Source organism: Nyctereutes procyonoides, unplaced genomic scaffold, assembly GCF_905146905.1.
Source record: "Nyctereutes procyonoides isolate TBG_1078 unplaced genomic scaffold, NYPRO_anot_genome, whole genome shotgun sequence".
Lineage (NCBI taxonomy): Eukaryota > Metazoa > Chordata > Mammalia > Carnivora > Canidae > Nyctereutes > Nyctereutes procyonoides.
Window position 1 is genome coordinate 23,912,864 of NW_026575159.1, and position 15,825 is coordinate 23,928,688.

The 15,825-nt window shown below is 36.1% G+C and overlaps 1 protein-coding gene and 1 pseudogene across 2 annotated transcripts in view; one reads left to right on the top strand and one right to left on the bottom strand.

Annotated features, from left to right (window-relative positions):
• Positions 1–15,111, top strand: part of EFR3A (EFR3 homolog A) — a 106,288-nt gene extending 91,177 nt beyond the window's left edge. For both annotated transcript variants that reach the window (XM_055314063.1, XM_055314064.1), the window contains 4 exons: positions 3,146–3,194; positions 7,749–7,852; positions 8,371–8,420; positions 12,698–15,111. In XM_055314063.1, coding sequence (XP_055170038.1) covers positions 3,146–3,194; positions 7,749–7,852; positions 8,371–8,420; positions 12,698–12,803 — 309 coding nt within the window. In that variant the 3' untranslated portion in view covers positions 12,804–15,111. The remainder of the gene's footprint in view (positions 1–3,145; positions 3,195–7,748; positions 7,853–8,370; positions 8,421–12,697) is intronic.
• LOC129502676 (U4 spliceosomal RNA) lies at positions 5,479–5,629 on the bottom strand (annotated as a pseudogene).
• Positions 15,112–15,825: the final 714 nt, after the last annotated feature.

The following is a 15,825-nucleotide window of genomic DNA, read 5'->3' on the forward strand; positions in this document are numbered from 1 at the left end:
AGGCTACAACTAATTAATAGCATGGGCAGGAGAAATTCACATCAGTTAAGTGTTCACCAGTTAATGGTATAACAAAATATCAAACTGTGAATAAATATATTTGCTAACAATCAAAGAGAAAATTGTTCATTGAAGAAAACATTCCTCTTGTATTTGATTAAAATTATTTGAAATTTTATATACATAATCCCAGTTAGTCCTCAAGTATCCACTGCTTTTAGAGCTTAATTTTTTTAAAAAAAAAAAGTCAGATTGCTTAGATGAGATCATAGCAAACTAATATTTTCCCTAGATATACCTCAAATTGTTACTGTAGTCTGTTGAAATACTTGGTCCACTTGAGGTATGTCAGAACTGATATTTGCAATTCAAACCTTAGCCCACCATGATCACTCCATGAATTTTCTAAAAGTTGACATATATATACAGAAAGAGATGGATAGGTAGATACCTAAATTAAGACATTCAAGAAGATAAATGGCTAAAATGGATAGAAATGCCTCTGCTTCCACAGATAAGATTATCAGCTTTACTAATAGCATAAAGCACCATTGACGTGATTCTTTGATCTCTGGTGCTCTCAGCATTATGGGCATGATTGATACACATAATGGATATGAGTAAAACCTGAAATCCCCACTTGATTCTTCTAATAGGTAATAGTCAATGCTTGATTATTTGGGGGAATGGGTGGAGGATATACAAATTACATTTTGAGTGCATATGGAATTTTTCTTTGTACAAAAGTAAGTCCCAGTTGGCTAAAAAGAATTGTCATTTATTCTAGGACAAATAGCAGATCTTTGTTTTATACATATGTACTCCCTGCCTTTTCCCAAATACAAGAAACTTGCACGTGTGCTAACGAAACAAGTCTAGCATAATATTAGAAACTGCTGTGCTAGGTGTTGTAAAATTAGTAAGATACAGTGGAAGTAACATAACAACTTGTCTGATTGGAAAAATACAATCAGCAGATTTTATGTAGGCTCAGGGGGGTTGTACAGCCTAGGTTAGAGTTGCACATGTTGAGTAAGGCAAAAGTTCTCAAGAGTCGAAGGAATGTTGAAGCTCCTAGAGGCTGATATCTTTGCACCATTTCTCCCGAACATACAACTGGTGTTCTGGAGAGGCAAACAGACTGTAGTTTGTTTGGGCACCAAGTAAAGAAGGTGGCTTGTATTTACACTGTATGAAAAATATGAATCATTAAACAGTTGGTCCTTTTTCCTTTTTAAATGGGATTCATAAAAGGAAAGGGGGAAACGAGATGGAAGCCAAATTATAGAAAGTTTTGTCACCCACCTGAGGGCTTGTGTGTGATTTGGTAGCAAGTTAGGGAAACATCGAGATTTGGGCAGTGTTGTTAGCGGCACTGTGATTTTATGAAAGGAGTCTCAGAAGCATGGCCAGGTGAAATCAAGAAGAGGAGACTGGAGCTAGAGAAGCCAGCTTATAGATCCTTTTAATAATCTACGGTTGGATAAGGAGGACCCACAGTAGCCAGGCTGGGGATAAGGCAGGGAGCAGGAGAGCAGTAGCTTGTTTGAGAGTGGGATGGGCATGGCCAAGAAGTTTCAAAAAGGGAGTCTGAGAAAGAAGGTTAAAAACAAGAAAGCGATGGACGGAGTGACTGCATTGTGATCATCCGAATTAGGGAAAAGAAGAACCAGTAGAGAAGGGTTCTTGGAGTAAAGTACTTTAACTTTCCACTTCCCTGAGATTGGAATGGGTCATAAATTAACACTTAACATGTGACAAGAAGGCTGGCCTCATGGTTCTTCTGTGTCCTTTTCCCTGTAATAGAATTGTTTTGCAGGAGTCTCTAAACTCCTTAACCACATATACGAACGACAGTGGGTTTTGTCATTGAGGTACTAGATTGCTTCTAGGTACAAATAATTAATGAGCCAGAGCCTAATCCTGTATATCTGCTCCAAATATCTAGAACAAAGCAACTGAAGAATCCCGAGTTTAATCTGACTTCAACTAGAAATATGCATCCTCAGTAGAAAAACTGAGGTAGTGGAACTCTTGCTGCTTTGATTTCCAGCTAAAGCCTTTGCATTACAGAGAAGCTAAGGTGCAAAAGCATGAAGTCTTGCTTTCGTTAGTCTTGCTGCCTTAGACTTAGCAAAAGAAGCTCATGAGCTAAAATTAGGCAAGTACTCAGGTATCATTTTTTAACTTTATTCAGAGACACTATAGTAACTTGAGTTTATTATTCCCCCTGAAAATGTGCTGGTGCCATAAAAAGTATTACTTTTTATCATAAAGCAGTTGATTCCATGCCTTTTATATATCTCAAAGCAAGAAAGGGGAGAACCTCTTATTAAAGGGTGTTTCTGGAAAATAGGTCTTGGTGGTTGACCTTCAAAGATCCAGAATATGATTAAGATGTTGATTGTCTATACTCATTGAATGCTTATCAAAGTAGTGATGATTCTTTTTTTTTATTTTTTTTATTTTTATTTTTTTTAAAGATTTTATTTATTTATTCATGAGAGACACACAGAGAGAGAGCGAGGCAGAGACACAGGCAGAGGGAGAAGCAGGCTCCATGCAGAAGCCTGATGTGGGACTCCCATCCCCAGACTCCAGGATCATGCCCTGGACCGAAGGCAGGCGCTAAACCGCTGAGCCACCCAGGGATTCCCCCCCCCTTTTTTTTTTATTTTAAGTAGTGATGATTCTTGCTTTTAAACCATTTTGAGTTTTCAGTTTATTTTTAATTTGTAAGCTGTATATGGCACCAAAATTAATAGAGGGTATAGAGTACTTAGTTTACATATTTTCCCTGCCTTGAATATCTCCAAAGCACTGTTCACTTAGGGAAGCCTGGTACAGTCAGGGGGACTCAGATCTTGTTGCACACCCATGACAGGGGATGGACGTCTGTAATACAGTGGTGGTTGGGTTGCCTCCAGGAAACTGCCAGCCTGGCATTAATCACTGCAGTCAGGCCACTGTTAAAACCAAGGGAGAAATGGAGATTTTTTGATATTATGGAATATAGTCACAAATCCAGCCAGCACAAAGAAGAGAAACAATTGTAAAAGTTCTTAGATGACTTGTAACCAGGTGAAGCTGTTACTTATACTGACCTTTCTTAACTCTTTGTTTACTTAAAATCACTTTTCTCTAGGTTAGTAATACGGAAGAAATCACCTTTGAAGCATTGAAGAAAGCAATTGGTGAGATTTTTGTTAACTCTCCTAATGATTTGCTAGCTTCTCGCTTAGTACTTGATGTAGTGTCAAATAAACAGAAGCTGCATGGTGTTGCTGCATTGATCTGTAATTGATTTACTCAGCTACGTTTTTTAGACTTTTATGCTTGCCCTGTCTTATCATAGGTATCTTTTTCTTTCTGTAGAGTGACTTTCCTAGAATCTTGAAAGCATGTCAGTGTATTTTATTGCCACACTTATTTGGTGGCCAACATGCAGGCTGCACGAACTTAGGAGAAACAGCATATTTCCTTTTGTAGGAGATGGGAGGATGAAAATTCAGAATAATTCTAAGTGAATTAAGTAGAGTAACTTTTAACAGGCACACAGTAATGTAATTATAAGCGTGTTTCTAATGGGGTAGGAGAAAGGAGCTGGCTGAGATTGTTAGCAGATAGGCATAATAGAGGACCATGTTACATCTTGCTGTTTTATCAGTGAGAACATTGGAGCAGAGAAATGAACAAACTCTTCTGAGATCATGTAGCTAGTAAATGCTGATGCCAGATTTCATACCCACATCTAATTGACTAATCTCTTCACTTTGCATAAAGAATGATTTTTCCCCCCCTTTGGCCCTTATGGAAATAAATTTTACATGGCTTGCCTGTTTTTAAAATTTTTTAAATGGTTCTTTCAATTAAGTACTAATATAAATTACTACTAGGCTAGTGATATCTTGTCCTCAATTCATTTCTAATTGGTAAAGCTATATAGAGTGGAAATAGACTCTCATTTTTTTTCAGAGATGTTAGAATAAGAAAATCAGTATCAAAGAAAGTAGAGTGCTCTAGCACACATCATGCATAAAAGAAAATCTGATCCTTTTCAGCTTAATCCATCAGAGGATTTAAAAAAAAATTTGTAATACAACATCAAATTTATCAAAATAAAATTAATTGAATTCAGTAAGCAATTTTGAGTACCCTTATATAAGGTACAGGATATTTTGAGACATTTGAAGATGAATAGGACATGTCGTGGGGTGTGTAGTTGGCTCAGTTGGTAGAGCACATGACTCTTTTTCTTTCCCCCTTTGTTTTAATTTAAATTCAAGTTGCCAACATAGAACACCCAGTGGTCATCCATCAAGAGCCCTCCTCAGGAGCACATGACTCTTAATCTTAGGGTTGTGAGTTCAAGCCCCATGTTGGGCATGGAGCCTACTTAAAAATAACAGCAACAAGATAGAACATGTCAAGAAATCTACAGTCTAGGACAGTGGTTCTCACAGTATGTCTTGGACCTCTAGATAGCCTATAGTGGCTCTTTCAAGGGATCCTTCAAGCAAAAAAATATTTTCATCATAACATTAAGACACTATTAGCCTTATACTGCATCAATTAACATGAATGAAGGAGGCAGTGGCATCACACTAGACCAAGAGTCATCATGTCATATTCTTCAGCACCACACACACATATTTATTTTTAAATGATATTTTATTTCATTTGTATATGTTCTTAATATAAGTTATTTTGTTAAATCTCAACCCATGGGGACATCTCTGGGAAATACACATAAAGCATTTCTTTGCCTTGATTTGTAAGCTGAACTAGTTGACTTTTTTTAAAGATTTATTTATTTGAGAGAGAGAGAAAGGTGTACAGAAGCTGGGGGATGGGGGGCAGACAGAGAGGGAGAGAACCTCAGGTAGACTCCCTGCTAAGCAGGGAACCCAACACAGGGCTTAATCTCATGACCTGAGTTGAAGAGTCAGATGGTTAACCCACTGAGCCACCCAGGTGCCCCTGAACTAGTTGATTTTTTAAGGAACGCCGTTTTTAGTTCAAAAGAAAGGAAAAAGAAAAGACTAACAGAAAACCTATGGTATTTGGTAGGCATTTTCTGGAAAATAAATGAAATGAAGCTGTGACTTTAAGAGAAAAAACAAACCATCCTCACTGTTTTTGCTTCTAATGATAAAATTAGCACTTTGAACAAAATTAAAATTTTAAAACTTTGGTCAACACTGAGTTTGGCAGCACCCTGGTATTTAAAGATGCTTCTAATGAGATCAGTGGTGGTAACTAACAAATATGATTTTAAAAATACTGTAATGGGGATCCCTGGGTGGTGCAGTGGTTTGGCGCCTGCCTTTGGCCCAGGGCGCGATCCTGGAGACCCGGGATCGAATCCCACATCGGGCTCCCGGTGCATGGAGCCTGCTTCTCTCTCTGCCTGTGTCTCTGCCTCTCTCTCTCTCTCTCTCTCTCTCTCTCTGTGCGTAACTATCATAAATAAAAAAAATTTAAAAAAAAATATTTTAAAAAAATACTGTGTAATGAGTCATGTCTACATTTAGACAACCTGCATAAATCACTGGATCAGTATTCCAATCAGCAATAATCACGCCTCGGATAAACCTCATTGGCTCTGATACTGCCACTGCTCAAAGCTTGGATCAGTATTCCAAATGACCATTGCATGATGTTACAGAATCATGCATGAAGATTATTCAAAATGTAAAATTGACCAGTAGATTTTAACCATAACCAGTTACAAAATGTTTATTAGGAAGATTTTTTTAAATAGAAAGTTTAATTTTTTTTATTTTAATTTTTTTTAAAGATTTCATTTATTTATTCATGAGAGACACACAGAGACACAGAGAGAAAGAGGGAGGCAGAGATATAGGCCGAGGGAGAAGCAGGTTCCGTGCAGGGAACCTGATGTAGCACTTGATCCTTGATCCCAGCTTAACTGCTGAGCCACCCAAGTGTCCCTATTAGGAAGATTTCAAATTTCATATTGTAACAAACTTTTAAGAAAACTACCATTTCTCAAATTTTGTTGTAGTGTCCGAGAAAAAATACCCATAGTTCTGTGAAAGGCTATTAGAATACTTTTTCCCAGTATCTGTCTCTCTGATGCTAGATTCTCTTTATATACTTCATCCAAAATAACACTGACAGTGGGTTGGATCCATTTGCAGCTAGAATCCAGCTGCCTTCTGTTAAGCCAAGACATGGAAGAGATTTGCAAAAATATAAAACAATACCACTCTCCTCCTGGAATTTATTTCACTTTGGAAAGTATGGTCATGTTTTCATTAAATGTTATTTATGGTACCATATAATGGTTTCATAATTGTTTTTAAATGAATTAAGTATTCTTAAGGTTTCTCAGTTTTATATTGTAATCTAAAACTATTAATGGATATGATAATTTGGCTTTCTTACAACTTTGAAGGATGTAAAGGACTCTTGAAACCAAAAACCTTGAGAACGGCCTAATGCATGGCAAGTAGATTTGGTGCCTGCAGGTCAAATTTAGTTCAAAGTATCTTCAGAAAGAGTGCACAGATCAGGGTGCTTCTGCCTCATCTCACCCACATACCCTTATTTTCTGCTGCTTTTACATGACCTAATTTAAACACTTAGGTGTCCTGCCTGGCCTCAGGCACATTTGAGCTGCTTGCCCTGGTCTAGTGAAAAACAGAACGGTGATAATAATTCTCTGTTTGTTATTCAGAAGTGTATAAATTCTTCAGTTTTGTTAACCTGCCACAGTTTCGAGGAAAAATCGACCTGTATTTCCTTTCTACCTGCTATTTCTATTTCCGCTTTTTAAAACTAACCAATTGTGACCTATAGATTATCTGCCTCAAAAGCAGCCTGAGTTAAAGAACATTGAAAACAAGCTCATTCATCCTATGAAATTCTCAACCAGGAAAAAAAACAGCTAAAGAATTGCTGGGGCGGGAGGGGTTACAGTAGACCATTACCAAATAAGCCATAAATTAACCCTATTTCCATATTCTTTTTTTTTTTTAAGATTTTATTTGTTTATTAGAGCACAAGCAGGGGGAAGGGCAAAAGAAGAGGGAGGAGCAGGCTCCCCATTGAGCAGGGAGCTGGACGCGGGGTTCGGGTCTCAACCCCAGGACCCAAGAGATCATGACCTAAGCCAAAGACAGATGCTTAACTGACTGAACCACCCAGGTTCATATTCTGAAGCAGATGTTCACACTTATATTAGTAGTATCAAGATAGGCATTTATCTTACTGTCTCACAAACTTTGGTCAGGCCTCACATCATTTTAAGATAAAACACGTCTTTTTAAACTGTCAACAAGTGCAAAAGGCTAAAACAATAAGGTTCCAAATGACTCTATTTCCACTATGACATTCAGTATCAGCAGACTTTTAATTTAGTGTCTCATGTACAAGGGCATGAATATTTATAAAAGAATTATCCTTCAGGTAGGGCCTTGACGTTGTTTGTTTTGTAGCAGGGTGTCCTGCTCCTGCTTTTTTGGGGAAGAGAGAGGTAGTCTTTGAGAAAGGAACTTGTACGATACAGCTTTATCTTAGATTAAAAAAAAGTATGTTGTGTATCTGCTCTCTAGTGTTATAGACATTTCAAGGATGTTTGGTCTTTTGCTTTCTTCCTTTTAAAACTAGTCTTATAAATTACCTTTATTTTTGATTTATAGATTATTTGCTTTTATGGTCATTGGCAAGTTTCTGTGAAAATCTGTATTCCCTTTAATGGGTCTTTGTAAACATTTATATAGATACCAGTGGAATGGAAGAACAGGAAAAGGAAAAGAGGCGTCTTGTGATAGAGAAATTCCAGAAAGCACCTTTTGAAGAAATAGCAGCACAATGTGAATCCAAAGTGAGTAAGCCACATGGTAAAGGGGATGGGGGAGGAGTTTTATTTTGTGAACATTTTCTTAGTCATTAGGTGGTAGGTTCCATACTTTATGCAGATCCACAGAACACAAGGTAATGAATGTATCAGGTAGGGACTGAAAACCCTGACAGCCTGGCTAGGAGGCCTCAGTGATATCTGTGTGTAGTACAAGCTGATGGAATGCCAGATCCCGAACTGAATGGTGAAGATTATTGTTGCCCTGATACTTTCTGGGCAGTAGTTTTCAGGGACTTAACTATGAGTATTTTGTTTTATGTGTCTCTTGGTTTGTTTCTACCAGTGAGACTAGGAAATGGATGAAAGAGGAACTTTACATTAAATTCCAGTATATGGGACAGAAGAAACCAAAACATGAAAGCACTTTGTACCATCAGCTTCATGGTTTCACTTATGGCTTTGCTCTGTAAACTGTGTTTGTATTAGCACAGATGGGTATTAGGGAAATAAATCCATTCTTAATTTTTTTTTCTCCATTGTAGGCAAATTTGCTTCATGATAGACTTGCTCAAATATTGGAACTCACCATACGGTAAGGATTTTATTACTACAAAAGCAATAAAATAACAAAATAGAAATTATTAAACCCCTATATAGATTTGTGGCTGATTATATTTTTAGGTAATAGTGCTTTTCAGTAAGGGCAAACACAAGATCACAGAGTTGCTTCTGTCTTGGTGTCATTCTGTTCCCTGGACAGACCTTGATAGGATTGCTTCTAGTGTCTTCTAGCTGTCCTAGCTTTCCTTTTTAGATCATTCCTTCCTTTAGCCTGCTGCCATAAGGAAATCTGGGTAACTTGGAAGTCTCACATTCTAATGATATGTTTAACCAGGTAATTTGTCATATTTAACCATTTTGACCTACAAAAAACTGCAGTTTTATATGGTTCAACCTCACCATTGTCTCCAGGGCAGGACTGATTTTCCCTATGCATACGGCTCGCTTGAATCATTAAATTTTCCTCAGTCATACCTATTTCAGTCCTATTGTAACTTTATGTCCCAAACATAAGGTATCTGACATACTTGGTCATGGCATTACCTGCTTGTATCTGGTGGTTCTTAAGTAGAGAAGCACGGGAGAGAGACAATGGCAGGTTCCCTATAGGGAAAACGCTTACACAGGTCCCTCTGCCGACCTCCGTGTGGACGCTGGCCTGTCTGAGGGAGCACAGTGGATGAGCTGTAGTTCAAAGCTATGCTTTTGGAGGTTTTTTAATACATCAGCTGTGTCTTTTATATCTTTAACTTGATTAGCTAAGTCTGTGTTGCTTCAGTCCCAGTATTCTGTAAATAGGAAAGACAGGTACATGCTATAGTCCACTTGCTTTTTTAGTTCAGCCTTTTTTCTGCTGTCCTGTACAAGGCATGTTTTCATCAGTATCACCTCTTATTCTAGGCGTTTCCCCCTCTGTTCCTGCCACCCCCACTAAACTAACAATTATTCATTTAAAAATTTTCGGAACAGAAAATCAGACTATAGTATGCAATATGTGATATACCTTAGAATCAGATAAAATTGATGGCTGTGAGCATTTAGTTATTTGATGCCTGTTAATTATAATAGTAATGGTCTATTTTGTAATTGATCTTATGCAACATGTTTTATATGTTATTTTTGCTAATTCTCACCACAGCCTTGAAAAGATAAGTAGATGCTTCTCTAGCCCCCTCACCCCCTGCTTCCAGGTAAAAACACTGAGGCTTTATTTAGAGAAATAACTGGCTGGAGGTCACCTGGCTACTGAGTGGAAAAATCAAAATTCAAATCCATAACTGTTCTTAAAAGGAATATTGCTAGAACCCCACCATATTACATTTAATCACATCTCATAGCTCTGTGGATTTAGTATTTTAGGATAAAAATTATGGCTAATCCTCTTTTATTGATATTGCAAATACTAATAGCATTTATTGAGCACTTACTACTAATTGTTAGTATTTATTGAACACTTACATTGCTCTAGGCTTTATATTAAGTGCATTATTTCATTTAATATTTATAACAAAACTTAAAAAAGGGTAGTGATTAATTTTACTTGACGAATGTAGAAAGTAAGGAACACAGAAGTCAGGTGACTTATCCAAGGTCACCTAGTTGGAAGGAGTAGTTCTGGATCACTTACATCATATGAAGAAGTCTTTTGTTCTTGTTGGATGGATTTCTTCTTGTCTATTTCCCTGCTCTCCCTAACAGACAGAGGGCAGGGTTTGTGCCCTTGAGAAACAGAAGAGTCTTATACTTCAGTCTCCATTGTTCTTTCATTCCCTTGGACCTGCAATAAAGAAAGTAATAAGAAATGCAGAGAAGCAGGAAAATATAGTAAGAATAGGCAGCCCCACAGATGATCCAGTTACTGGAATTAGTAGACAAGGACAGAAAAATACATACACACACATACATTAAAGAACTTCAAGGAAGATAGTCACATGTTTTAGGAGAGAAGAGGAAACTAAAAAAGAAAAAGGTCATAATGCAAGAACAGAGTGACACAGTGTGTGAAGGAAAGAATTTCAGAGGATAAGCCTAATGGTATATTGGAACGCTACAGAAGAACACTCTACATTTCTCGTGGGAATGTAAAATGTGTACTTTGTGAAACTTTAGCAATTTCTTACAAAGTTAAACACATACATGCTCTTGATCCTATAATCCCATTTCTCAGTATTTACCCAGAGAAATAAAAACTTATGTTCACAGAAAGATACAGACGTGAATGTTGTAGCAGCTTTTTTTATAATTTCCAAATGTCCATTAACAGGAGAGTAGATAGACAATAGACAAATAATGATATTCTTAATATAGTGAAATAATATTCAATAAACAGGAACACTTTTTAATGCTAAAAAAATAAACACATTGAACAAAAGACATAAAAGAGTATAGCTTGTATGGACAGTTCTTTACAGGCTGTATGTATAACTATGAAATTCAGGGATAAGCAACTCTAATCGTCAGCAGGAGAGATCAGAACACAGTTGGATGTGGGGATGTGAGAGTAGTGAGAAATTAACTAGGGACACAAAGGAACTTTTTGAATAGCGAACATGTTTATGATCTTTATTGGGATGTGATTATGCAAGTGTATATACATTTGTCGATTCTTGTTGAACAGTATACTTAAAATTTAACTCTGAAAATTATCCCTCAGTAAAAAAAAAGAGGGGTATTACAAATACTGAAATGGGGATTGCAAAATAATTATTAGTTACAGAAATAAAATAATATGTCAGGAAAGTAGAAACAACTAAATAGCTTAAGAACAGTTTACAGTTAGATAATTATATGAAATTAATATTTGTGCATACATTATTTAAATTCATTACTATACAAATGGTAATGAAAATGTATTCCCATATATTCATAACTATAAAACAGTAACTCAAAGAACTATTTATGACTTACATGAAATAATCCTGTCTCTGAAATATGCATAAGAATACTTCATAAATGAAAACTCATACCTTTGAATAGAAAGTATTTTAAAGGCACCAGTTCTCTGCAGATGAATCTTTAGTTTTAGTCAAAATCTTCACAGTTTGTTTTTTTTTTAGACTTGAACAAATGATGCTAAAGACAGTGTGTAGAAAATCCAATAGAAAACAGTCAAGAAAGTGTCATGGAAAGAAAAACAGGGAGCCTTGTTGGGTAGGAAAGCATGATAGATCTTTGGTATCTACAGTAGGATGGACTTGTGTATAGTTAGGTAGACTAAAGGAGAATTTGAAATATAAATGTCCATGGTTTTCAGGGAAAAGAGCAGGTATTATGTTCAGTAAATCTTGTTTGGACAACTACTAAAGACTGTTGACAAAGGAGGGAGGGTGGAGGATTCTTCACTATTTTTACCAAAATAGAAAATTTTAACTCTGTTTAGGAAACCGTGGAAATACTAGAATTTATATAGGAATATTTTTTGTGATTTTAGTCTAAGGAAAGTTTTCCTTAGCATATTACAAAGCTGAAAGTCATAAGAAAATGGTATGGATTTTTTGGTACAGTTTTTTTCGGCAAGACAAAACTCAAAATACAAGGTTCAGATTCAAATAGTACAGTTGTGGAAAAGCATTTGTATCATACAAAAAAAAATTAGTTTCCCATACTGATAAGATAAAAACATCGGAGTACAAATATAGGAAGTGGACTCAAATAGACAATTTGCTTTAAAAGAAACAGAGTGGATACTAAATCTTTTGTAGATATCTTAGTGATATATACTACTAGTGGTAACCCCAAAATTAAAAATGAGTGGTTCCCCTTTTGCCTGCCAGATTGGCAAAGATTAAAGAAAAAAAGAGAACAAGTGCACTCCGGTGTTGAAAGTATAAATTGCTAGTAATCTGGCAATATGTATCAAAGTCAAAATTGTGAGTATACTTCAAGAAATTCTGTTTGTAAGACTATAAACCTAGAGACAATAAGGATAAAAATGATGTGTGCATATATCCAGTGGACTAGATCAATGAACAGTATGAAATACTATGCTACTATGCTGTCAGCAAAAGGGATAATATATGTACACATGAAAGATATCTCTGCTAATGAAACAGAGCAAGCTTACCTGAATGGATGTAGTGTAATCCTACTATAAGAAATTGTACACACACATATTCAAAAGAAAATGTCTGGTTTAGACTTATGAACAGCTTGAGTACTACAGTCCTTTCCTCCATAGCCTTGTAGCTAACCAGCAACGATAACGATGCAAGGTGTGTCTCACTCTGCTGTGTGCAGGTAGGTAAGAGAATTCTCTGTGAAATGAACGACTCCCAGTGTACCTGTTGACAGTGACTTGTTCTCTTACAGCCCTCCTCCCAGTCCATCAGGAACGCTGACCATTACTTCTGGGCATGCCCAGTACCAGTCTGTCCCAGTCTATGAGATGAAGTTTCCAGATCTGTGTGTGTACTGAGTGGCTGGCTCATGAAGACCTCAGCATAGGAGCCTAAAAATTAAGGCCACACCGAGTTTTCAGGGTTTACTTAATGCGTGTTAACATACTTCTGGAGAATAATGGTGAGACTTCTCTTTAACCACATGCTTGGCGCATACCACATTAGAAATGGTGGAACCGAATGTGATGTGGAGTGCTTTTGAAGATGGATTTCTGCCCTGATAATTTCTGTTGCAGTTCCTGTTGGCTTTTGAAGTTCGACATGTATTGATCTCCCATTATTCCATAGTTAAACAGTGTATTTTAAACTTTTCACAAACATGTAATTTTTAAAAATTTGCCTTCAGAGGGTTGAAGATGTATGAAGTGTCTACTGTATTTCTTCAACATCTACACAACTGCTTAGAAATAGAAGTGCTTTTGTGTTCAGTTATCTGCAAAAGCAAATACATACAAATATATTGCTAATCTTGGGGCTGCAAAAGTGTTCTGTGGCTTGTTGTCCCCATGTTTTAGATGTTGTAAATATATAACAACATGTGATAGGCATTCCTCAACTTGTTTATGGTAATACTCCTAGAATATGACCAACCCTACAATCGCCATACTTAAAAGTGTCTAGTTCTTGTAATACTGTGTTTTCTGCCAAGGGTTTAAGCATTCTACTTGAGAGAAGCTTAGAGCTTACTCTTGGCATACCAAACTGTGCAATATTTTTTTACATCATGAGATGTATTAGTTTACAAACTATACTTTGAAATTATAGTAGTATTTTGCTGTGGCTCCATTAATTAAATGAGATCTATATTTAGTGTAGGGAAAAAAAAGACATTTAAAACAGCTACTAGTTCACCTGTGAAGAGTGTGTATGTTTTGATTTCTATCAGAAGCACATTATTTACATTTTTATATTGTGCATTGTTTAAAATCATAGTCAAAAAATTCTCCAAATGGACTTTTTAATTTGTAAATTTCAACTGTTAACCCATATGCATCTGTTTAGGATTTGTTCTATTACATTTGAAAAGAGTGCCTATGGCTTTAGCAGGCAAGCTAAGGATCCTCAGTGTAAGCTTCTGTTGATTTAAGCTATCAAGGTTACATGTGTTCTCTACACGTGTGCTCACAGGCCCTTAGTGTTTTCTTAAAATTATGTGCATTTTAGTGAATTCCATCACACAGCAAAAATGAACAACTTTCTTTGCAACTCTTAGAAAATTCTCGTAGGACATTTTTATAGAATAACCTGTTTATAATTATATTGCCTTTTCAGATTCAATTTCTTTTTACAAAGAACAAATATACATATCAAAATTTGTAGTTCAAAAACTTTTGTTTTTGTTTGAAAAATTACAGTGAGAATGGCAGGTTATAAGTGTGTTTATGATTATTGGGTACCTTTACAACAGAAAAAAGTCAGGAAGTGAGAAAAGAAAGAACAAGCGTACCCCGTATGTTTTGAATAAACAAGTACAGTATCTTGAAAAATCTTGCAGAAGATCCTGGTCATTTAAATCCATAAAATGGTACTCAGCCCTCCTTGGCAGTGTTAAATGTAGGTAAGCAAGAATAATAGTGGAGATGTTGAATGGCCTTCTTGCAGCTGTCAGTATAACTTTGCCTCTTGATCAGGTAAAAAGTTTCATCATATGATCGGCCAAGTTTTAATTTTTATTTCCCTTTTTTTCTTCTGTATTTTTAAAGAAATCTGTTATTTTTTTGTGCATTAAAAAAAGAAATCTAAGCAGGGGGACATGCAAAAACAATCATCATCCACTTGGATGTCATTTTATAGATTAACACTGTGTGCTTTTGTATGGAAAATATATATATATAATTTAATAGTATAAGTAAAGGAGATCTATATTCATTTGCACTCATGTAAAACAAACTTTGCTCTACAAAATGTAGAACTTTGTAGAGCAAATGTAGAACTTTTGTAGAGCAAAACAAACTTTGCTCTACAAATTTCTGTGCTTTAAAAAAATGCATGTATTGCATGTAAAGGAAAACCATTTGAATTAATGTTTATCACACCTTTCAGTCTGTTTGTAAACTGTTGTGGGGGTTTTTTCTTGTTGTTTTTAAATCACAGTAGATGTCTGTATATCCTAGATTACTGAGCCGGTCTTGTTAATGATTCCCCAGAAGTGGAGCTTTTCTTTGGTTTGTTCTTTCCAGGAGATCGCAGGAAATCCTGCCAGGTAATGGGTGTACTATATTAGAGCCAATTTGGAGACTGAAAGTTTAGGGTTTGTTGAAGTTCATCGTATGGCTATATTTTTGTAGATATTTAAAACTTAATAATAAAACTGTTATCATTCTCTTTTTGCGTATACACTTGCTTCATTTTTTCCCTTGACATTATTAGCTAACATAAACATTCCTTATATTTGTGTTGCCTTTGACTGCTTATGTAGAGTTTATCATTGGAGTTCGTCTGAATACACACATGCACACATGTGCACACATACACCGTTCATGCTCCTGAACTCATTATCTTTTAGAATAATACCACACTTTACCAGCACTTAACATCTCTCTTCATCCTATCTGAAAATGGAACTCATTTGTCTTACTTATGCCAATATATGTAATGTATCGAAGTGAGGTTTTTTTTTTGAAATGTAAAAATTCACTTTGCAATTCATGTGTAAGCAAGAAAACAAAATCAGATCACTTCTGTAGAAGTAGATATTTATAAGAACTATTACACTTACTAAATTAAGTTTAATATTTTGCTTTAGTTAAAAATGAAGAGCTTTTATAAAAAACCAAGCTGCCATGTGGATGCGTCTTCACATAGTGGAAGAATCAGAACGGTAACTGCCATCATGACGAGATGCAGTGAAGGTGGAGCTCATAGTTTGAGCAGGGAAAGCACAGGTGCCACCTCTGCATCCATCTCAACCACCCCCTATTGAATACATCATACAGAGCCTCTCTCAAAAACCAAAACAACGGCTCTAGTTCCCTCTGCCACCCTGGTTTGCTTATTCTACTTCCAGGAAGCTGTGGTATAGACGGAGCAGTCTGTATT